Raw genomic sequence first — 23,680 nt, forward strand, 5'->3', positions numbered from 1 at the left:
CACAACTCCTTTCTTCTGTGTCTCTCTGGGAAGCCGTAAAAACCAATCATCCGCCACACCAGACCACTCACATGGGTTACCTCCACATCCACATAATTTTTCGAGTAACTTAGTAAACGCGCAGTGTTATTCTTCCTCCAAAATAGAGCTATTCCGCCACTTTGTCCCGTACTATCAATGTAAAACATACCTTCAAAACCAAGACGAACACGGAGACGTTCCGCATGCACACGTCCCACCATAGTTTCCATCAAAAACACAAACTCGGGCTTCTTACGGGACACCAAGTCCTCAACTTCCCGAACTGTTCGTGGATTGCCCAAGCCACGATAGTTCCAGCTTATGGTACTCATAATGAGGGGCGGGTCTGGGAGACAGAACCCGTCGTAAACAAGTTTTTTGGAACCTCGGTCATTGTATTATCCTCCCCTTGCCTTTCCGTTCTCCTACCACACAGCAACTCCTCCCGCCGTCTCTTTGCTACCGCCACCATCGGGTTATTAGTGTCCCCCCAGACATCCCCCACGACCGCCGGTCCCGTATCCGGCACCACCCCAGCTCCCTTCTCCCCGGTTACCACCCTCGGCTGCCCTTCGGGCGGTATCAACCAGCTTTCCCCCACTGCACTTGGTCCACGGCGGAAACCCGCACGCATCTCCGCAGAGTACGAATAGTCCTCGACACCCAAAGTAGACTCCTGTGCTTGTAAGCAGAATTTATAGAGATGGCCAAGCTTACCACAGAAGAAACAAAAGTTATGCAGTCGTTCATACTTGAACCCTACCCAACATGTCGATTTATCCCGCTTCATAAACCTCATTCTTCGGCGCAAGGGTTGGTCAATTGGAATTGCCACTCGAATACGATAAAACTCCTTCCACGGGGCATTCACAAACCTGTCATCCACCTTAATAAACGAACCTAAGGTGTTCCCAATCTGCTCCAATATCTTGTCCGACGTATATCCCATCGGCAAGGCATGAACCTGAACCCACATGTCAAGAGTATCCAAACTTACATCGCCCGGCAACATTTCGTCCGTGAGCTGTCGGCAAACCAGTGTGGCGTTGTCATATGCCCACGGACGCTCCATCACACGTTTTATGTCTGTCCTATGGTGGAAAAAAAACATAAAGAACCGGGGTTGTACCTCCGTAACCTGCATGCCCTTGACCGGTTGCCAAACCGACGCCAAAACCTGACTCATAAACTCAATCTTCACCATCTTGCGCGTCAAGAAGCGGCCAACTAGCTGCCATGTTCCTTCGGTGTCACTGTCGTCCGTCTGTACATCGTTCGGCGCCGGTTCGAACGTAAAGTCATCCTCCCCCAACGCCATATCTGCCCAGCGCTCCGTTATGGCCACAACACTAGCCTCCGCCGGCGTCGTCGACATCAAGTTAGTCGTCGAAGGCGATGGGCTCGTAGCTGTCGTTCCGTTGCGATGATTTCCGGCGATCGGTCGTAGGGAAAACAGAGAGACTGTAGGAAACCCTAGAAAAACCTAGAGAGAGAATTTTATAAAATGCATGAGATTCTAATTATGTGAAAAACTATGAATGTATGTAACTTAACATTCCTAACAATTTAATATTCCGTGAACCTAACGCCCTTATAGCAACATATTTAATTACTAAAAATAATAGTAAGGGTGTGTTTGGTTTGCACATGGGAATCGGAATCGGAATGGGTATCAAATACTTGGTAATGGTAATGGGTTTTGGTAAAAGTATTTCGCATGTTTGGTAGTAGGGTGGAATGAGAATGATTAGACTAAGGATGAATAATGAGATGAAACCCTTATAAAATAAGGGAATGAGTTTTTCTATTAATGGAGTATTCCAAACCTATAGTAGTGTTTTAAAAACCAGTCAACCAAACAATAACAATCACTTTCATACTCATACCTGAGTGTTAAACCTGCCAACCAAACACACCCTAAATAAGTACCTAACACCATCTATAACTTTTTGAATTGATAAAAATATATAAAGTGAAATGTGAATTGATGTCTACAGCTCATTTTATATTATCAGTCTATCACATTCATTAAACGTGGAAACAAATTTGCTATTTCGAAATTAGTTAAATTTAGACCGTAGAAATTGGTCTACATGCATACTACTAAAGCACAAAATTTTTGATTGGCTACGGCTTAGATAGTTGAGTCAAGTATTCTTGAAGTTGATTGTTATATATATAGGTATAAGAATAAAGTTATGATTTCGCTAGTAGTTATAATTCTGTAGTGATAAGCGTTGAGCAAGTCCAAGTTCTATCAAGCATATGCAAGGTGTTAATTGTTACACAAATATAATAAATTAAATTACGCATTTACTACTGCTTAATAGCCACGGACTTAGTTGTAAGTATCTAATTTGATAGTACTTCATCTGATGAAGAGTAAAATTAGCCGCCCACGAGGTGTGCGACAGGTTTAAAAAATTATTAATTTCAATTGTCAATATAAAATACATTCTTTCGTTTGTGTTTTAATTATCTTCTTGGAATCTAACGGTTTGCATTATATTCAATCCTTATGCTACGGACTAGGATTCACAGTACACTATGAACCTTGATGCATGTGTATGTATCTTATGTTATGAGTTTTTGTATTTTGTGTTAAGAAATTTTATATTTCAAGAGTATGAATTTTGTACCTGAAATAAATTAATAAATGTGTCTTATTATGTTATAAATTTATGTGTTTTTAATTGTATTGTGAAATTCTGTGCTTATGAACACAAATTATGTACCTAAAACAAATTTACAAAATAAGTGTGCATAGTATTATGAAATTCTGTACATTACGAGTATGAATTAAGTACCTCGTCATTTCGATTCAGGATCCATAATGCTATATGGACCCTGGTCCATGATATAAATTGCCACCATTACGGAGTATATATTATGTATGGACGTGAATCAAATTTTTTGCACGACGGAAGAGATGATAAATGTCATGTTTTAATTTATGTTGCTTTTTTTATTCCCTAATAAGGTGGACCATAATGTGATATGTTTTTTTTTTTTTTAATTAAACTAGCTACAACATTATAGTCTGATCTTTTATTATATATATACTGCTGAAGAAAGATGATTGAGACATAATATATAATCGAGGCCCTCGCGTTGCCTGTAACCCTTGATTACAAGCCTAGCCTTATACTTCTCGATGGAACCATCAGGTTTCATCTTCCTTTTAAAGACCCACTTGGATTCTAAGGGTTTACTACCCGGAGGAAGATTAACAAGTTCCCAAGTGTGATTCTGTAGGATAGAATCCACTTCACTTTTTATAGCCTCTTTCCACATTGGTCCTTCTGTAGAAGTCACGGCTTCTACATACGTTCGAGGCTCGTTTTCTATCAAACAAGATAGAAAATCAGGTTCGTTTTCTAATAAACAAGTTAGAGTACCCGAATCATACTCTAACAAGTAAGTTAGAAAATCAGGACCGAATGATTTTCCAACTCTCGCCCGCTTACTGCGTCTCGGCTCGAGCTCGGGTTCTCTCTCGAATTCCCCACTATCATTATCCATAGTTTCGTCAAACGTTCGTTTTGACGTACTTGGTCCCTCGTTGGACCTACAAGGAAATATATTTTCGAAGAAATATGCATTCCTTGATTCTATTATCGTGTTCTCGTGTACGTCCGGATTATGGGACTCGTGTACTAAGAACCGATAAGCACTACTATTATGTGCATAGCCAATAAAGATACAGTCCACCGTCTTAGGACCTATCTTTACTTTCTTAGGTGTTGGCACCAAAACTTTGGCAAGACACCCCCACACTTTCAGGTACTGGTAGGAAGGTTTCCTACCGTTCCACAGCTCATAAGGAGTCTTATTGAGCTTCTTTCGGGGTACCTTATTCAAAAGGTAATTACTTGTCAAAATAGCCTCACCCCACGCATCTTGAGGTAGGCCCGAACTTATAAGCATCGCATTCATCATATCTTTCAATGTACGATTCTTTCGTTCGGCAACACCGTTCGATTGAGGTGAGTAAGGTGCAGTACGCTCTTGTATTATACCTATACTCGCACAGAAGTCACCAATAGGTGCTTCGTACTCACCACCTCGATCGCTTCTAACCTTCTTAATTCTCCGATTAAGTTGGTTTTCCACTTCATTCTTATAAAGAACGAATTTATCAACGGTTTCATCTTTGCTCTTAAGCAAATACACATAGCAGTATCGTGTGCTATCGTCGATAAATGTGATAAAATACTTATTACCACCTCTCGTTTGTATCGATCTAAAATCGCACAAATCACTATGGATTAATTCTAGTGGTTCAGTTTCCCTTTCAACCGATTTGAAAGGTACTTTCGTTAGTTTTGCCTCAACACAAATTTCACACTTGTTATTTGTGTCAATTTGAAAGTTAGGAATATGGTCCATGCTAATTAATCTACGCATAGAATTAAAATTAACATGACCTAGTCTACCATGCCACAAACTGGAAGACTCAAGCAATTAAGTAAACAGAATTAACTTTGCTTTTATTGATAACAGGAATTACATTGAGCTTAAAGAGCCCATCAGTTACATATCCTTTACCAACAAACATCCCTAACTTGGACAAAACTACTTTGTTGGACTCGAACACCATGCGAAAGTCATGCTTGTTCAACAGAGAGACAGACACAAGATTCTTCCTCAGCTCAGGAACATACAGCATGTTGTTCAACGTTAGTTCCTTCCCGGAAGTCATCTTCAGAACCACCTTGCCCATGCCTTCCACAGCAGACTGAGCAGAGTTTCCCATCCACACCTTTTCACCCTCAACGGTCTCAAAGGTGTTGAACATCTCTCGGTTGCAACACAAGTGCCTGGTTGCACCGGTATCAATGAACCACTCACGAGGGTTTGAGCCCACGAGGTTCACCTCGGTCACCATAGCCGAAAGGCTAATCTCGACCTCCTTCTGACTGCTATCTCCAACAACATTGGCTTCAGAACTCTTGTTCTTCTTCCTTGGAGCCTTGCATTCAGATGCTCTGTGGCCATGCTTGCCACAATTGTAGCATTCACCAGGAAACTTGTTCTTGGTAACGCCACCTTTCGAACCTAGCTTTCGCTTGTCCTTCTTGTTCCTCTTGGAGCTCTTACCGTGCTCCACAACGTTGGCCTTAGCGCCAACAACGATAGGAACTTTCCTATCATTCGTCCTGTTCCCTTCCTCAATCCTGAGTCGCTGGATCAGGTCCTCCAGATTCATCTCCTTTCGCTTATGCTTAAGGTAGTTCTTGAAGTCCTTCCAACCTGGAGGCAACAAATGAATCACAGATCCCACTTGGAAGGCTTCACTTAGCAACATGCCCTCGTCACGGATCTCATCAAAGATTAATTGCAAATCTTCTACCTGACTTAGCACGGTCTTTGAATCAACCATTTTGAAGTCGAGGAATCGGCCAACTACAAATTTCTTTGAGCCGGCATCCTCACTTCGGTATTTATGATCCAAAGCTTCCCACAACGCTTTAGATGTGCTTATCTTTCGATATACATCATATAGCGTGTCACACAATCCATTCAGGATGTAGTTTCGGCAAAGGAAGTCCGAATCCTTCCAATAGCCAACTGCCATCACGGATTGTGCATCTTGTTCCTTCAACTCGGGAACCTTCTAGGACAAGAACCTTGCCAAGCCGAGAGTTGGTAGGTAGAACAACATTTTCTATTGCCACCTCTTGAAGTTCGAACCAACACCGGTGAACTTCTCCGGCTTTTCAGCCGAACCACTCGGTACCGAAGGTACCCGAGACATGGGAATATATCCCTCAGTGCTCCCACCATCTTGTGAACCAACGTTCACTGGTGTAGCTTGGGAATTAGCAACATTGTTGCCATTCCCTCCACTGTTATCCACAACCACATTATTGTTGCCGTTTCTTCCATTGTTGTCCGCAACAACATTATCCTCCCCATCGATTGGCAGTACGGGATGCTCCATTTTCTTCAAGGAAATTCGGAGAAAACAACCAACGGGAAAACGAAGAATAAGGTTTTAAGACTGTTGATACCGTTGGTAGAAAACACAAATAATAATCAAAAATAAGATTTTTATTTTCTGGAAAGAAGGGAAGAAAAGATGAAGAATTTGGCTAGTGTTTGGTGTAGGGTTTTTGCAAGAGTCAAGTGAGCACTCTTTCCTTAAAACCTTATTTGCCACCTCCCAAAGATGCTAGGAGCGTTGTGGCCTAGGTTTCCCAGGATAAAACTTGCTAGTGATTCAATGTTTGAGCACTCAAACAAGGAATCCGGCGAGCAAGACACGGTTATGAACACAGTATGGCTAAGAAGAGGAGTAGAAGCAGAAATTTGAGGTTGGAAAACAAAGGTTTCGTGCAGTGTTCTTACTGTTCTCACTGTGTGTAAAACTCTACTGCCTCTACCCTCTCTTATATAGGATTGAAGGAGCCAATAGCCTTTATTATGGCAATTAAAAATGACATTAAAGCTGCCTTCCAACAGCTATAACAGCAAGCCACTACCTGGGAATTGAATTTAGAATTCGGTGCTCTCGGTGCACCACAACCTCTCGTGTAGCACGAGAGTAGGTGCTCTCGGTTCGGTTCGGTTCTGGCCGAACCAAGTGGCTATACTAGTTGGAAAATGATATCGAAGTTTGGCATAACTTAGCCCGCAAGGCAAGCCAATTTTCGTGCCGGCGCACACGAGCTCGGGCTTGAATCAAGCCTTTTTCAATCCCTGCTAGTTGGAATTTGATTTGCACCACCCCCTCCCCTCCCCCCCCCCCCCCCCCCCCCGCGCGAGAGAGCCTCTATACTATACAATTCTACAAGCTTCAAAAGAGCTCTTGTATATAAGGGGGAAAAATCTTCATTCCAAAGCAATGTGGGACAAAAGCCACTTTTTTCCTTCATTTTCCAACTCAAATGGGTCTACTTTGAGAATCAATATCTCATTCACCCATTATCCGTTTTGAGCGTACAATATATCGATCTCTTCGTCTCACTACGAAGAATCCGAATCCACTTTGACCCGACCCAAATCGGAAGTGGACCCCACTGATAATTGTACCACAAAATAGCCACTTAACATGCCATTTTAAGCTATTTTTTCCAATATAAAATGTATTCCACCAACTAGTCTAACTCATCTCTGGTTTACATTTGTCTATTTTTTGTAGTTATACGAAAACATGTACTATATATATATATATATATATATATAGAGGACAGCAAACTAAAACAAACTTTCTAAAACCCTGTCCCTCAACAATCCTAAAAGAAAGTTCATCCACAATAATCATCTCAACTAAGGCTCTCCTAATCAAGTCTTGATCAAACACCCAAGTACCTAACACCCCTTCAGTTCCTTCACTACTTTGAGTTCCAGCAGAAGAAGGTGCAGGTTGGAACGTAAGCAGGGACTGCCTTGTATCCTTAGAGTGAGGATTTTTAAGGCAGCTTAAAATGTGATTCCTTAGAGAAGAAGTCTCATGTTTTTTGGACTCACATGCAAACAACTTTGCACAATATAAACATTTTCCTTTGATGACACAGCCCTCATTGTTTCTGATCTTTTCAAAGTGATCTCATACAGGAGATCTGGTGGTTTCAACCTCTTTCCTTTTCTTTGGAACATGTGGGGGCAAAGGCTGCTGAGACTGAGGAGTATCAGTCTTTACAGCTGGTGCTTCCACCTCAGGTTGGCTTCCAGATAGACCACTAATACTTTCCATCTAAAAAAGGGTAAAGTATTAGTGAATGGGAAATCACTCATGAAAAAACATTAACAATTACGGACACAGGCATCAATTACTTAAACATGCAGAATTCAGTTAATTGCACATTTCATCATGTATGCAGAATTACACATAAATGATTTAAGGGTCACATATCCATAAACTTAATACTGGCACAGTTGCACAGATTCACACTTACGAATTACAATTTACAGTTTACAAAGAAATTCATAATCGGGCATTCAAGCTAAGTAGATGTATGCTACTTTATAATGCTCATCATTTATATGGGTTTCACACACATGGGCTAGGGCTTCCATCATATTACAACATTTTTACATATGTTTGGTTTAAATGAAATAAATTAATTTTTTTTTTTTTACTTTTAAGTCTAATATATGTAATATTTTTACATTTGATAACTGAATAAAATTTATATTTGTATATAACATAATAACTAAAAAAAATATATCTGAAATGGATATATCACTTTCTTAGTAGACATGGAACGACCTAAGGGTTTGTGGTTCCACGATGTGAAAAGAAAGTGTGTAAATGATGACTAACAAGTTTAGTATAAATAAAAGTGACAAGTGGGTCTACGTATTGCGTAAGATAGACGGTGATATCACTGTTTGTTTATACACGATGAACTCATCGTGGGTAGTAATGATCAATTCTACCTTGAACATGTTAAATTCGAATTTGACATGAATGACTGGGATTGACAGATTTGATCTTTGAGATTAAAATCGTGAGAACACCGTATGGTCTCGTGTTAGGCCAATCTCACCGAGTTGATTGAATCCTTGCAAGGATGATAATCAAATGGCTTGGACACCGTTAGATACTAAAGTATAACTAGTCGATAATCACGGTGATTGTATTACTCATGGAGAATACATTCAGATTATTGGTAGCTTAATTGTATCAAATGGGTTGTACTAGGCCGAACATTGCCTTTGCGGTTAACGAACTCGGTAGACATACGAGTAACCTAGTGTTATGCACTAGAAGGCAATAGTGAGAGTTATGAGATACTTAAGGTATGCTCGTGACTTTGGACTGCACTACGTGGGATATCTAGCTGTACATGGAAGGTATAGCACGGATATCAAAGGATGCTAAGTCCATCAAAGGCTACGTCTTTACGTAGGCCAGTGCAGTTGGTTTATGGAAATTCTCAAAACAATTAGTGATAGCTAAGATCCATGTCTGGATCAAAGCTGAGAGCCTTACACTCGTGTCGCGAGCGAGTAGGCCGAATGGCTATACCATTATTTTGAGAATGTTCCTAGTGGTAAACTCGTACCTCCATTTGTGTGCATTGCGATAGTCAAGCCAAATTAGTTAAGTACAGAGTTAGATGTGGAATAGTAAGTCTAGACTTATAAGTCGTTGACATAATACCATTAAACAATTTCTCACAACAGGAGTTATCTCTATTGACTACGTGATGTCAAAAGATAACGTAGTGGCCACTAACTCGCTAACCCGAGGGTAAGCAAATGATTGTGGAGAAGTTGGAACGAAGAATGGGTCTAAAGCCCTTGGACTAAAAGTTCTATAGTGGATACCCAACCTAGGTGGCACCTAGGTTCAATGGGACAACTAAATTATGGAACGGAGCGTGTCACTTTGGGGGTCTCGGACTCCCTACCACTCCTCATTAGAAACAGTGACTCCCGCGCGAGGCTAGCACGTTGATGCTTTAATGATTCGAATGTCGGTTGACATGTGTGAGTATGCAGGATACTCGGAAAAGAATCATCTATGTGAGAGAGAAGTGAGGGTCGCTTCAAAGGAGAATTGATGGGCACAATTCTTCACAAACTCTTGCAGAACCAGGACGGTGACCCAGGACCAAAATGGGCACACTCATGATAACAGAGCATGGTTGGGAGGTTCCTGTGTGAGATATGTCATCGTCTACACAAACGGCAGTCGGTTCAAAGACATCGCGCTCTACCGTACAGCCAGTAGAGTAAACATGTCATCACAAGGGAAGGTTCAAAGAGTATAGTGATCCCTACCTATCCTATGCAGGGATCGACCGTTGCACACAGTTTGTTTCCGATTTCAAAATACCCTAAAAATCAATTTTTCATTCATGTGGGGGATTGTTGGAAAAAATAGCTTAAAATGACATATTAAGTGGCTATTTTGTGGTACAATTATCAGTGGGGTCCACTTTCGATTTGGGTTGGGTCAAAGTGGATTCGGGTTCTTCGTAGTGAGACGAAGAGATTGATATATTGTACGCTCAAAACGGATAATGGGTGAATGAGATATTGATTCTCAAAGTAGACCCATTTGAGTTGGAAAATGAAGGAAAAAAGTGAGCTTTTGTCCCACATTGGTTTGGGAAGAGGATTTGCCCCACTATTTATACAAGAGCTCTTTTTAAGCTTATTGAATTGCATAGCATAGAGGCTCTCTCTCGCGCGCAGGGGGGGGGGGTTGCAAATCAAATCCCAGAATGAGATTGAAATTGGATCAAGCCGGTACCTGATGGCTGAAACTTTCGTATATACATTAATAACTCCCGTTTGAAAAATAACCGACCGATTGAATATACATTAATTAATTAATTCGTATATACACTCCCGTTTGCCGTTCGCAGACGGTTTGCAAATATACAAGCAGTAATTGATGGACGGGCCCAGACGGTTAACAATTTGCAAATATACAAACAGTAATTGATGGACGGGCCCACTCGCAGGTCTAAGCCCCCACTCCATCTAAAATTACAAAGACTAATGCCTAAACAGGACGAGGTTCTCGGAGTTCCACGTGCCATCGATTTGTCTCCGAGGTTCTCGGAGTTCCACGTGCCATCGATTTGTCTCCCGGTCGTTGTCTCCAACCGGTAGGTTCCCGGCCACACGACGACCGTGATGATATTCGGACCTTCCCAATTTTGAGCTAGCTTTCCATCATCCAAAGGCTGACTTGCCTCTCGACGGCGTAGAACATAGTCTCCGACTTGAAAATACCGAGGGTTGACCCAAACATCCTTCGAGCTATTCACTCTCTTCTGATACTCGACCATACGCCGAGCGGCTAGCTCTCTTTTCTCCTCGACCCTGTCGAGATCCACAACCATGGAGTGTTCATTTGGTCGAGTTTTCGGCCAAAATTGTGCACAGTTTCGCTGCATGCACGAACCAGAAAGCCTTTGGCCGAGTTTTTTGCCAAAACTGTGCACAGTTTTGCTGCATGCACGAACCAGAAAGCCTTTGGCCGAAACTGTGCTGCCCGAGCACAATTTCGCTGCATGCACGAACCAGAAAGCATATCCCTGTTGTGACCGTTGGGTTCTAATTCATCAGCTGTTACTGGAGTTAATTTTAATTAATTCCAATTTTAACAGAAAGCATATCCCTGTTGTGACTGTTGGGTTCTAATTCATCAGCTGTTACTGGAGTTAATTTTAATTAATTCCAATTTTAATTTTTTGAATTAAAACTCATGTTAATGGTTGCTGTTACAGGAATTGTAGGGGTGCCCCTAAATGACATAATAAAGGCTATTCACCTCCTCAATCCCTATATAAAAAGGAGTTGAGCAGTAGCAGTTTTTTCACACACAAGAAGAAATATATTTTCAGCCTCAAAATACTTCTGCTTCTACTCCATTCTTAAAGCTGTGTTCTATCCGTGCTCTAGTTCGCCGGGTTCGTTCTTTTGGGTGCTCAAACGTCGAACCGTTGTACGTTTTATCCTGGGAAACCTAGGCCACAACGCACCTAGCACTTTTGGGAGGTGAAAAATAAGGTTTTAAGGAAAGAGAGGCATCTCGCCTAACTCGTACTTTCCTTTTTCTTCCTTCTCCTTCTTTCTTGTTTTGGATTATGCGTTTAAGCAAAAATCCGTTCTCCATATTTGGTTTTTGCCGTTGGATTGGATTATTAGTTCCAATTTCTGGTTGATATATATTGGTATATCTTTCTCGTAGATATACATACACACACACACACACACACACACACACACACACACACACACACATATATATATATATATATATATATATATATATATATATATAGAATTACATTCAGGTAAAAACACATCTTAAAATAAAAACCTGTGGACAATTTGACATCGTTGGATGGTGGTATTGGACGATCCTGATTTTTTCCCCCTACGCGTTGTGTGCATGTAAGTATGTTAATGTGTGCACAAGCTTTGATGGATGGTTGTGATTTTTCCTCCTACGCGTGTGTGCATGTAAGTATGTTAATGTGTGCACGTGCTAATTCCAGAAATTGTTGGCAGTACGCGTTGTGTGCATGTAAGTATGTTAATGTGTGCACGAGCTCATGTTTGTATTTTAAGGAGAATTTGTATTTTAAGTTGGTTTGTATTTGAATGCAACCCTATATATATATATATATATATATATATATATATATATATATATATATATATTCTGCATTTGAATTATTATATATTATGTCTCAATCATCTTTTATATATATATATATATATATATATATATATATATATATATATACACTGCCGTCTACTCCAATATAATGCATGTGTGTAATGTTTGCTTGTATTTGAATTATTATAGATTATGTCTCAATCATCTTTCTTCAGCAGTGTATATATATTAAGACATAATATATATAATAATTCAGATACAAGCAAACATTATACACATGCATTATATTGGAGTAGACGGTTGGCAGGGGTGAATCAAAATTTTTTTAATGAGGGCGAAATATTTAAGCAAAAAAGATAATTTGAAAAAAAATCAAACACTTAAAATAATTTGAATAGAAAACACATTATAAATTATTAATATAAAGGAAATTAAAGTTATATATATATATATATATATATATATATATATATATATATATATATATATATATTACATGTTTTCGTATAACTAAAAAAATAGATAAATGTAAACAAAAGATGAGTTAGACTAGTTGGTAGAATACGTTTTAGACCCTAGGAAAGGTAGGGTATTGAATTCTATTGTTTCAACATAGTTTCTTATTGCTTTTTTTAATATTGATAGTGATATTTTCACACACACACAAAATATATATATATATATATATATATATATATATATATATATATATATATATATAAAGACTATATATAAGGTGGGAGTGGGGGTGGAGGTGGGGGAGGGAGCAGCTGCCGCCACTTTAGCTCCGCCCCTAACGACTAGCCACAAGCTGCTAGTTGCCTCCACCGTAGCCATTGCATACCTCTCACTAATCCAACTCTCCCTTGAGAAAAGGGAGTTGGAAGAAGACGTGAATCTCATATGCTTAGTTAATTGATTTGATTGGTTTAAGTTGCCATCAGAATGGAGTTCAAACTAAATGAAAGTTCAATATCCACGAGAGTGTCATTAGCACCTACTATATATAGCGTCTCTTTAGTTCCCTTATTACACGGTATTAATCCTAGAAACACTATAACATCTATACAAATGTAACTTGGTCCAAGTCACACCTTTTAAATTCGATTTTTAATTAACTCAATTATTGTTCATTTTGTTGATTTGCTTTAATTTACATGAATCGTACTCTTAAGCTTAATGACTCACTATTCAACTACTCCACTTCAGCGTACTTTTTGATAAGGACATCCCTTGATTCCCTTACCACTTCTCACACAACTTTCAATAACTCTAGCATTAATAAGCACTTAGCATGACAAGCTAATTAAGGTTGAGTTTTGTTTGGGAAGATATATTAAAGTTGGGTGGACCATATAGTCCATTAATTTGTATACATAAAATAAATTTTTTAAATACCGAACATACATTAATTTGTATACTATCAAATAATGTGCATTCAATACACAAATAATGTACTTTAGTATATTAAAAATGAACGTTATATTCACGAAAAGTCAATTATCTGAGTACATTATTTTGTATAATGCATAATCAGTATACAAATAATATATTTTTAGTATATTAAAATGTATTTTTTATGGTCTACACAACATTATATGAACTATATAATAATTTGCCTTTCATCCTCCTATGAACATTAAAATTAGGCGGCACGAGGAGCTCGAGCGGGATGGGCGATAGATGTGTATAAAAAGGGGGAGAATGTGGGGAGTTTCAGCACCACTTACTACTTGAGAAATCCATAGAAAAAAGAATTGAAGATGAGTGACACAGGCATTGCTGAAAGATGGAAGGAGCTAAGTGGGAGTGAGAACTGGAAAGATCTTCTGGAGCCTAATTTGGATTCGGATCTCCGCCGCTATCTCATTCACTACGGAACCATGATTGAACCCGCCGGCGATGCTTTCATCAACGAACCAGCTTCCAAAAATGTGGGGTTACCGCGATACGCCAGGAAAACCCTCTTTGAAAATACAGGACTTGTGAAGGGAAACCCTTTAACGTATGAATAAATACTAGCTTTAATTTGATTCATTCTTGGTTCTAGTACTTATATATATATGTTCTTTACTGTTTCAGATATGAAGTGACCAAATACTTTTATGCACCATCTCTATTAAAACTCGAGTTCGGAGCTTTAGAGTATACTTTGGCGGAATCAAACTGGATTGGATATGTTGCTGTGGCCACGAATGAAGGAAAAGTAGGTTTGGGACGAAGAGACATTTTGGTTGTTTGGAGGGGAACAATCCGACCCTTAGAGTGGGTTGATAATTTCATATTCCTTTTTGTTAATGCCCCATTAATCTTTGGCCAAAACTCTGATCCTCTGGTGCATATGGGTTGGTACTATATGTACACCACCGCCATTCAAGGTTCTAAACTCAATGCAACAAGTGCTAGAGATCAGGTACATATATATATATATATATATATATATATATATATATATATATATATAAATAGATTGCTAGCTAGCTTAGCTTCTCAAAGCAAATTTTTCAATTACTTTTTGAGAAAAGAAATTATACCAAACCTAACAGCTAATTTACCAAATTTCTTTTTACAATCAGCTAATGTTATCAACTAGTTATACTCTCTAATTAACACAATCAGCTAGCAGCTAACAACTATCAGTTAACAGCCATTTACCGAATAGGGCCAAAGCCTTCACAAATTTAATAACCCGAGGTTTGACATTTTTCCATTGTTATATGGAGGACCACTGTGAACCCTGATCGAATACATATAATTTGACTTCATAATGTACAGAATTCATGTTAATGTTTACTTTAGTTTTCTTAAATTTGGCTATGTTATATATATATAGGTTCGTGAAGAAGTTGCAAGACTTGTTGAGTTCTACAAGGACGAGGAAATTAGCATAACCGTGACAGGACACAGCTTGGGTTCATCCCTGGCAACACTGAATGCAACCGACATGGCTGTCAATCCATTCAGACCGGACATTCCTGTCACTGCTTTCTTGTATGCAAGCCCCAAAGTAGGGGATGAGAATTTTAAAAAAGCCTTCTCCAATCAACAAAACCTTCGAGCCTTGCGAATCTCCGACCCCAATGATCCTGTTCCAAAAGTTCCGCCGATTGGATGGAAAGTTGGTGAGACCATAGATTCAAAAATAGATTACGCAGATGTGGGGGTGGGTTTGGTGATTGAATCTAAGAATTCCTACTATTTGAAGCCTGAGGACGACCTCTCCTATCACGACTTGATGCTTTATTTGCATGGAATTGATTTATACCTGACGGATCAAAGAACGTATGAGCGTCAGGGAGACTTTGATCTTGCCAAAGTTAATAAGTATCAGGGTGCTTTGAAAGATGAGTATATGAACGAGAATCATATACCGATAGCATGGTTTAACATAAAGGATAAAGGAATGGTTCAGCAGGAAGACGGGAAGTATAGACTTGACGATCATGAGCCGGATGATGATAAGGTGTTTTAAACAGAAACAGTTTGGTGCATGCATGTAATATGTGTGTTTGAATAAAACTAAGTCTTCTGTAGCTTCATGAAGACCTTTGTATAATTATTCAGTGTGGTTTGAATAAAATTGGAGCTGAGGCAACTAGCCGCTTGTGGCTAGCTGTCTAGTCCAATGCATGTATATATGCAAGGTTTGCTAGCTTGTATTTGAATTATCATGTTTCAATCATCTCAGCTCTTTCGATCAGCAATATATATATAATAATAAAAGACTTGATCGAATTGCTTTTACTTCTTAATTTGTTCCTCAAATCTGGGGTTGTACTGTTTACTTTCAACAATCTTCTTAATTTCTAGCTGTTTTTGCCCATTCCTGACTTTCAACATAAACACCTGCCATGGATCTTATGTAATATGTAAGACGAATATTGATGTTTGGTAACTGAGTTATGTATGACCCAATAATAAGATTAAAGGTTTTTAAAATACAAAAATAAAAAAATCAATTCCCAAAACAATTGATCCTAAGTGTACTGTTACGATGAAATGAGTAGGTAATGCAGTGAGGAAGTAGATGAAGTGAAGAAAGATGAGTGAGGAGGCAACTAAAGTAGGTAATTGAGAATGGTTTTGGTGAAAGTATTTTGTATGTTTGGTAAGTATGGTAGAATTGAAATGCTTATCAATATTGATGTTTCGTTATATGTATCATACTATAGTCGAATTAAAGGTTTTAAAAATACAAAAATAAAAAATTAAGACTGTTAGGAATATAGCGGAATAATGCGGAAGCAAAGAATCCAAAATTGAGAATTATAGAAGTTGAATAATAGGAAAATATATAAAATGACAAAATAATTAGGAATAAAAGAAAATATATATATTATCACTAGACCAGGACTATGTGGTCTAATGGTACCCGGGTTGGACTTCCATTTGGAAGATTATGAGTTCGAGCCTCATTGGAGGTGTTATTGGTTCTTTGTGTTTCAGTAGGTAGGTTGAGAAAGTATATGAACAGATACTACAATGTAATAGAACCAGTAGCAAATATATATATATATATATGTTATCTTATTAGAACCAGTAGCAAATATATAGAGAGAGGTGTGGTTTTTCGCGCACATTCTCCTACCCAGCGAACTACAAGGGTAAACTCGTCATAAAACACCGGAATAGGGAAATATATATAGAGAGAGAGGTGTGGTCATTAGATTAGATTATTTTCGCGCACATTCTCCTACCCAGCGAACTACAAGGGTAAACTCGTCATAAAACACCGGAATAGGGAAAATCACATTGTTGTGTGTTTTATTACACTATTGGTGTATGTTGTCAACACTGTTGGTGTATTCTAGAACCCGGCCGCTATAAATGGCCATTGTAATTACCATAACACGGGAATACACCATTGGTGTGTTTCACTGTGGTGTGTTTTATTACACTATTGGTGTATGTTGTCAACACTGTTGGTGTATTCTGGAGCTCGCCCGCTATAAATGGCCATTGTAATTACCATAACACCCCTACTTACCAAAACGCGCGAAAATCCTAAGAATTACCACTGCCGTTAGATTAAACTGATTCAACGACACAGATACGACCACACGACCACACCTAATGACATGACCACATATGAGCATTTTTCTATATATATATATATATATATATATATATATATATATATATATATATATATATATATATATATATATATATATATGTCAAAGTAGGGACAAAAGAAAGAGAAAGAATTTGATGTAAGAATGAGAAATTTAATAGGAGTATCTTACAAATCAAAATGGGCAAACTATTTATACACTAGGAACAAGCATAGGATGCGGCAAACAAATGGAGAACTGCAAAGTTTGGAGAGGATGTGTAAGAGAGGACCATGCTGCGCGTATGTGTTGTGTATGACATTGTCTTATTGAATTTGAACCACAAAAATATTATGCATGGTTTAACAATCTCCACCTTGGATCAAATTCATGGTGGAAATTAACAATCGGAACAGCCGACTAAATTCAAGCACTGTTTTAACTTAGTGATAGGTAGAGGCTTGGTGAGCATATCTGCTGGATTCTCCAATGTATGAATCTTCTGAACGGTTATATCTCCTGCAGTTATAACATCTCGATAAAATGGTATCTGACATCAATGTGTTTGGTTTTGGCATGATATGTATCATTTTTGGTGAGATGGATAGCACTTTGACTATCTGAGAACACAACGGTCTGACCTTGTGAAACACCAAGTTCCATAACCAAACCTCGTAGCCAAGTAGCTTCTTTGACACCCTCTGTGGCTGCAATATATTCCGCCTCAGTCGTAGATAACGCAGCAATAGACTGAAGCGTAGCTTTCCAACTGATAGCACAATTACAAAGAGTGAAAATATAACTGGAAAGCGATCGACGTCTGTCAAGATCACCACCATAATCAGAATCTACAAAGCCCACAATGTCAGTAGATGCAGAAGAATTTCGATCAAAAACCAAGCCTAAAGGCGAAGTACCCTTTAGGTACCGTAGAATCCATTTAACGCCGTTCCAATGTTCCTTACCAGGGTTATGCATGTAGCGACTCACAACACTTACAGCATGAGCCAAATCAGGTCTAGTGCATACCATAGCATACATAAGACTTCCAACAGCACTAGAGTAAGGAACTTTTGACATATAGGCCACATCAACATCAGACTTAGGGCATGAACCAGAGGATACCTTAAAATGTGCACCAAGTGGAGTAGACACAGGTTTATAATTGGACATATTGAATCGATCAAGCACCTTCTCAACATACTTTTTCTGGGATAGATAAAGTTTACCCGCTTAACAATCCCTGTGAATCTCCATGCCGAGAATCTTCTTTGCTGCACCAAGGTCTTTCATCTCAAACTCATTGCTTAGTTGAGACTTCAAGTCATCAACCAGAGACATATCAGGGGAATCAATGAGCATATCATCAACATATAGCAGCAAATAGACAAAAGACCCATTAGAAAATTCTTTAAAATAGACACAGCTATCATACTGGCTTCTTGAGAATCCTTGCCCCAACATACACGCATCAAACCGCTTATACCATTGCCTTGGAGCTTGCTTTAGCCCATAAAGAGATTTTTGTAGATGGCAGACACAATGTTCCTTCCCAGGAACTTCAAATCCCTCAAGTTGGTACATGTAAAGTTCTTCATCAAGCTCTCCATGTAGGAAAGCAGTCTTTACATCAAGTTGCTCCAGCTCCAAATCAAAAAGAGCAACAAAAGCAAGTAGAACACGTATAGAAGTATGACGAACAACTGGAGAAAAAATCTCATTAAAGTCAATACATTCATGTTGATCAAAACCTCGAACAACTAACCGTGCCTTCCACCGTGCTTTCTCAACCCCAGGAATGCCTTCTTTCTTTTTGTAAATCCACTTATAGCTCAATGGGCGTTTACCTTTCGGCAACTCTACCAGCTCCCAAGTCTCATTCTTATGGTGACTTTCCATCTCTTCTTGCATAGCAACCAGCCACTTGGACGAGTTGGCACAGGAAATAGCCTCAGAATAGCAGGATGGATCACCATCAACCTCTTGTGCAACTGAAAGCGCATAAGCAACCAAGTGGGTTTCATCGTCACTAGCGTACCTAGCAGGTTTTTTAATTGTCCTCCTAGGCCGATCTTGGGCAATAGAGTACTCTCGCTGTGGCTCGACGAGAGGTGCGGTACTTGTAGATGCATCATCTTTAGTATTACCATTAGTGGTAGTAATACTATCATTAGGCCTGAACTCAAACTCCACCTTATCACCAGTACTCTACATCTCACCTGTACTGGAATCTTTTCCAGAAGAAAGTAGTGCATTTTCGTCAAAAGTGATATCTCGACTCAGAATGATTTTCTGAGAATCAGGAGACCATAGACGATACCCTTTTGACTCAGAGGCATAACCAAGGAAAATGCATTTGACAGCTCTCGGGTTTAATTTGCCCGTACTGGAATGAGCATAAGCAGGACATCCAAAAACTCTTAAGATAGAGTAGTCAACAGGATTACCTGACCAAACTTCCTCTGGAATTTTGAAATCAAGGGATGAGTGTGGAGATCTATTTACCAAATAGCAAGTAGTAGAAAGGACCTCGGCCCAAAAATCACGCCGTTTCCATAACCCAGCATTAGAGAGCATACAACGAGCTCTTTCCAATAGTGTCCTGTTTAAACGCTCGGCAACACCATTTTGCTAGGGTTTACCAGGCAAGGTCTTGTGCCTGGCGGTTCCATTTGCCGCACAGAAGTCATTGAAATCTGACTCACATAATTCCAAGCCATTGTCTGTCCTGAGCTTCTTGACCTTTTTTCATGTCTGAGTCTCAACAAGTATTTTCCACTTTTTGAAAATAGGAAAAGCCTGATTTTTGTGTTTCAAGAAATAGACCCAAACCTTATGGGAAAAGTAATCAATAATAGACATGAAATATCTACAGCCTCCCATAGACTGGAATTTAGTCGGTCCCCATAAATCGGAATGTATATATTCCAATACATCTTTGGTACAGTGTGTAGGAGTAGAGAAACTGACCCTCTTTTGTTTCCCAAAAACACAATGCTAAAAAAATTGTAATTTACCCGTACCTGAATCACCAAGGAGACCTTTCTTGGTCAGGAGATGCATGTCTTTCTCACTCATATGCCCCAGATGCATATGCCATAGTTGAGTGAGATCTGCATCAGACATCGATGAGGATATCGCTACTGAACTTGTCATAGTACTGCCATGCAACACGTACAAGCTTCCAGATCGAGAAGCTTTCATGAGAACAAGAGAGCCTTTTATGACTTTTAGAACTCCACCTTCAGCTATGTACTTGCACCCCAGAGATTCCAAGGTGCCCAAGGATATCAGATTGCGTTTCAAATCAGGAATATACCGAACATTGGTAAGAGTCCTGACAACATTATCATGAGTTTTAATCTGAACACTTCCAATTCCACTAACCTTGCATTGGGTATCATTACCCATCAAGACAACTCCACCATCAACTGGTTCCAAAGAGACGAACCAGTCTTTGTGGGGACACATGTTGAATGTACAACCAGAGTCCAGAATCCACTCAGTTTTGCTCCGTTTGTCACCGGAGCTAACAGATAACATAACATCGCCTTCTGAATCACTTTCAACAACACTAGCTTCAGCAGACTTCTTTTCTCTTTCTTGCTTGTTTTTCAACTTGAAGCATTCAGTCACATCGTGACCCTGCTTCTTGCAGTACTTACAGGATTTGTTGGACTTACATCCTTTGGACTTGGATCTAGATTTTTTATTGCTACTCTCTGTTTCAAGTGAACGACCCCTTACAGTCAATCCTTCACCTTTGTCCTCAGACTTAATTTCAAAGTCAAACTTTTCTTTGGACGACAGGTTTGACTTAACACTGTCAAAAGTGAGGATATCACTACTATTACCATACAGCATAATTTCTTTGAAATGCTTGTACGATTTAGGGAGGAGAGACAGGCAATAAAACAGCACGATCCTCATCTTCAATTACGACATCAATATTCTCCAAGTCCAATAAAATAGAATTAAATTCATCCAAGTGAGATTTAATCGAAGTACCTTCCGTCATACGGATTGTGTACAGGCGCTCCTTCAGGCGCAACTTGTTCGCCAGAGATTTGGCCATATAAAGCGACTCCAGCTCGGACCATAAATCTGACGTAGTCTTCTCAATTACCACCTCACCTAGAACCTCTTTAGACAGGCACAATTGAATGGTTGAACGTGCCTTGTCATCCAAATTTTCCCAATCTTCATTTGTCATTGCAACCGGGTTCTTCTTCTTCCCAGCTAGCGCTTTCTTCAAACCGTTCTGGGTTAGAACGGCTTCCATCTGAACCTTCCAGATAGAGAAGCTAATTTTCCCGTCGAACTTCTCGATATCGAACTTGGTAACAGTTGACATCTTTGAAAATAACTCTCAATTAAACCGCTCTGATACCACTTGTTAGGAATACAGCGGAATAATGCGGAAGAGAAGAATCGAAAATTGAGAATTATAGAAGTTGAATAATAGGAAAATATATAAAATGACAAAATAATTAGGAATAAAAGAAAATATATATATTATCACTAGAGTATATATATATATATATATATATATATATATATATATATATATATATATATATATGTCAACATAGGGACAAAAGAAAGAGAAAGAATTTGATGTAAGAATGAGCAATTTAATAGGAGTATCTTACAAATCAAAATGGACAAACTATTTATACACTAGGAACAAGCATAGGATGCCGCAAACAAATGGAGAACCGCAAAGTTTGGAGAGGATGTGTAAGAGAGGACCATGCTGGCGTATGTGTTGTGTATGACATTGTCTTATTGAATTTGGACCACAAAAATATTATGGTTTAACAAAGACAATTGTTCTTTAAAGTGATGATGAAGTGAATAGGTAATGCACTGAGGAAGTCGATAAAGTGAAGAATGAAAGATGAGTAAGGACGCAACAAAATGAGCAACCGATGAAATGAGGAGGAATAAGGTTGAAATGTTGAATTAATATATACAAGGATATATATATATATATATATATATATATATATATATATATATATATATATACCGATGTCCTATGAGGAGGCGATGAAATTGTTAACTAAACAATGTGTATGACTTTCATTCTCATTCATTGGGTCTAATCTCATGAATCAAACACACCATTAATATGCACACACACACATGTTTTAATTTAATCTATAATCATTGTTTTTAATTTAATCTATAATCAATTAATAGATTATGTGACTATAAATAAATTGAAGTTACATAATGGTCATGCTAGGTAATATTTAGCTTATCAGTTAATTTTAGTTTATTTGACTACTATTAGCTGTTTGACTTAGTTAAACGTTCAATATTTATAAGTATTTGATTAATTAGCTTTTTGTAACAACTTATTGCTCTAAAATGCTATTATTCAAAAAGCTAGTCAAAACAGTTTTTTTCAATCAACTTTTTTGAGAAAGTCATTTTACATGTAATCAACTATAAACCAACAACTAATTCACTACTGGAAATTATGGAATTTCCGACCACATGAAAGTGATCTTAAATCAAGTCGAAAGCCTTGCTCCGACCACTTTTGGTATCCGGAAAAACCTTTGTTGCTATTTTCGACCACTTTTTGGTTTCAACTTGATTTAAGATCACTTTCAGGTGGTCGGAAATTCTATAATTTCCAGCAGTGATTTATTAAACATCTTTCTAAAATCAACTAATGTTATTAACTACTCAATCGATTAACAGCTATTCACCAAGCACTCACAATATGTTAATTGTAGACATATAAATTATGTACCTACAACAATTAAAATATTATATGCTAACAGTTAATATATTATGTATCTGTACCGTGATCTCTTTACGTCCAGCCCCAGTGTAACATTAAGGGAAAATTATGCTGTGGACTCGTGTCCACAATCCATTGTGGACACGAGTCTAAAACGACGGCATTCCAGTAAAAAAAATTTTGATTTTGTCTCGCCGTTAACGGCGTTATTCGTTTGTGGAATTATGAATGTACAGTTATGGAATTATGAACACAAAGCTCTGACATTATGAACTTACAATTATGAACATATAGTGATAAAATTATGAACATAGAGCTCTAAAATTGTGAACATAGAGCTCTAAAATTGTGAACATAGAGCTTCAAAAATTATAAATGTACAGTTATGGAATTATGAATGTACAGTTATGGAATTATGAACACAGGGCTCTGACATTATGAACTTACAATTATGAACATATAGTGATAAAATTATGAACATAGAGCTCTAAAATTGTGAACCTAGAGCTTCGAAAATTATGAATTTACAGTTATTGAATTATGAATGTACAGTTATGAAAGTATGAATCTACAGTTATGAAATTATGAACACAGAGCTCTTACATTATGAACTTACAATTATGAACATATAGTAATAAAATTATGAACATATGCTCCTATAACGAAGCGGTCTGAAATTTTTTAAAAAAATGGTGGAAGATAACGGTGCCACTAACGACACTGTTACCGTGATTGATATTGTTTGGTTGATAG

At 38.3% G+C, this 23,680-nt stretch overlaps 2 protein-coding genes across 4 annotated transcripts in view; one reads left to right on the forward strand and one right to left on the reverse strand.

Moving 5' to 3' along the window:
- Positions 1-349: 349 nt before the first annotated feature.
- Positions 350-1,396, reverse strand: LOC109166721. Its single transcript, XM_019315624.1, has one exon. It carries the CDS (start codon positions 1,394-1,396, stop codon positions 350-352), a length of 1,047 nt encoding a protein of 348 aa, XP_019171169.1.
- A 12,481-nt stretch (positions 1,397-13,877) lies between these two features.
- LOC109164874 (phospholipase A1-IIgamma-like) overlaps positions 13,878-23,680 on the forward strand; it is a 46,211-nt gene continuing 36,408 nt past the window's right edge. The window contains exons 1-4 of one of the 3 annotated variants that reach the window (XR_002051438.1): positions 13,878-14,120; positions 14,198-14,528; positions 14,949-15,746; positions 16,676-16,680. Coding sequence is in view for 1 of the 3 variants with exons in the window: in XM_019313424.1 (XP_019168969.1) it covers positions 13,879-14,120; positions 14,198-14,528; positions 14,949-15,587 (1,212 nt within the window). In the remaining 2 variants the exon portion in view is untranslated. Of the gene's footprint in view, positions 14,121-14,197; positions 14,529-14,948; positions 15,863-16,675; positions 16,681-23,680 lie in introns of those variants that run through there. The other 2 variants (XR_002051437.1, XM_019313424.1) reach the window with 2 other exon arrangements.

This window comes from Ipomoea nil, unplaced genomic scaffold (genome assembly GCF_001879475.1).
Source record: "Ipomoea nil cultivar Tokyo-kokei standard unplaced genomic scaffold, Asagao_1.1 scaffold0317, whole genome shotgun sequence".
Classification (NCBI taxonomy): domain Eukaryota; kingdom Viridiplantae; phylum Streptophyta; class Magnoliopsida; order Solanales; family Convolvulaceae; genus Ipomoea; species Ipomoea nil.

Bases quoted from the DNA above. Each gene is read 5' to 3' on its own strand.
- LOC109166721 (XM_019315624.1), bottom strand. From the start codon at position 1,396: ATGTCGACGACGCCGGCGGAGGCTAGTGTTGTGGCCATAACGGAGCGC.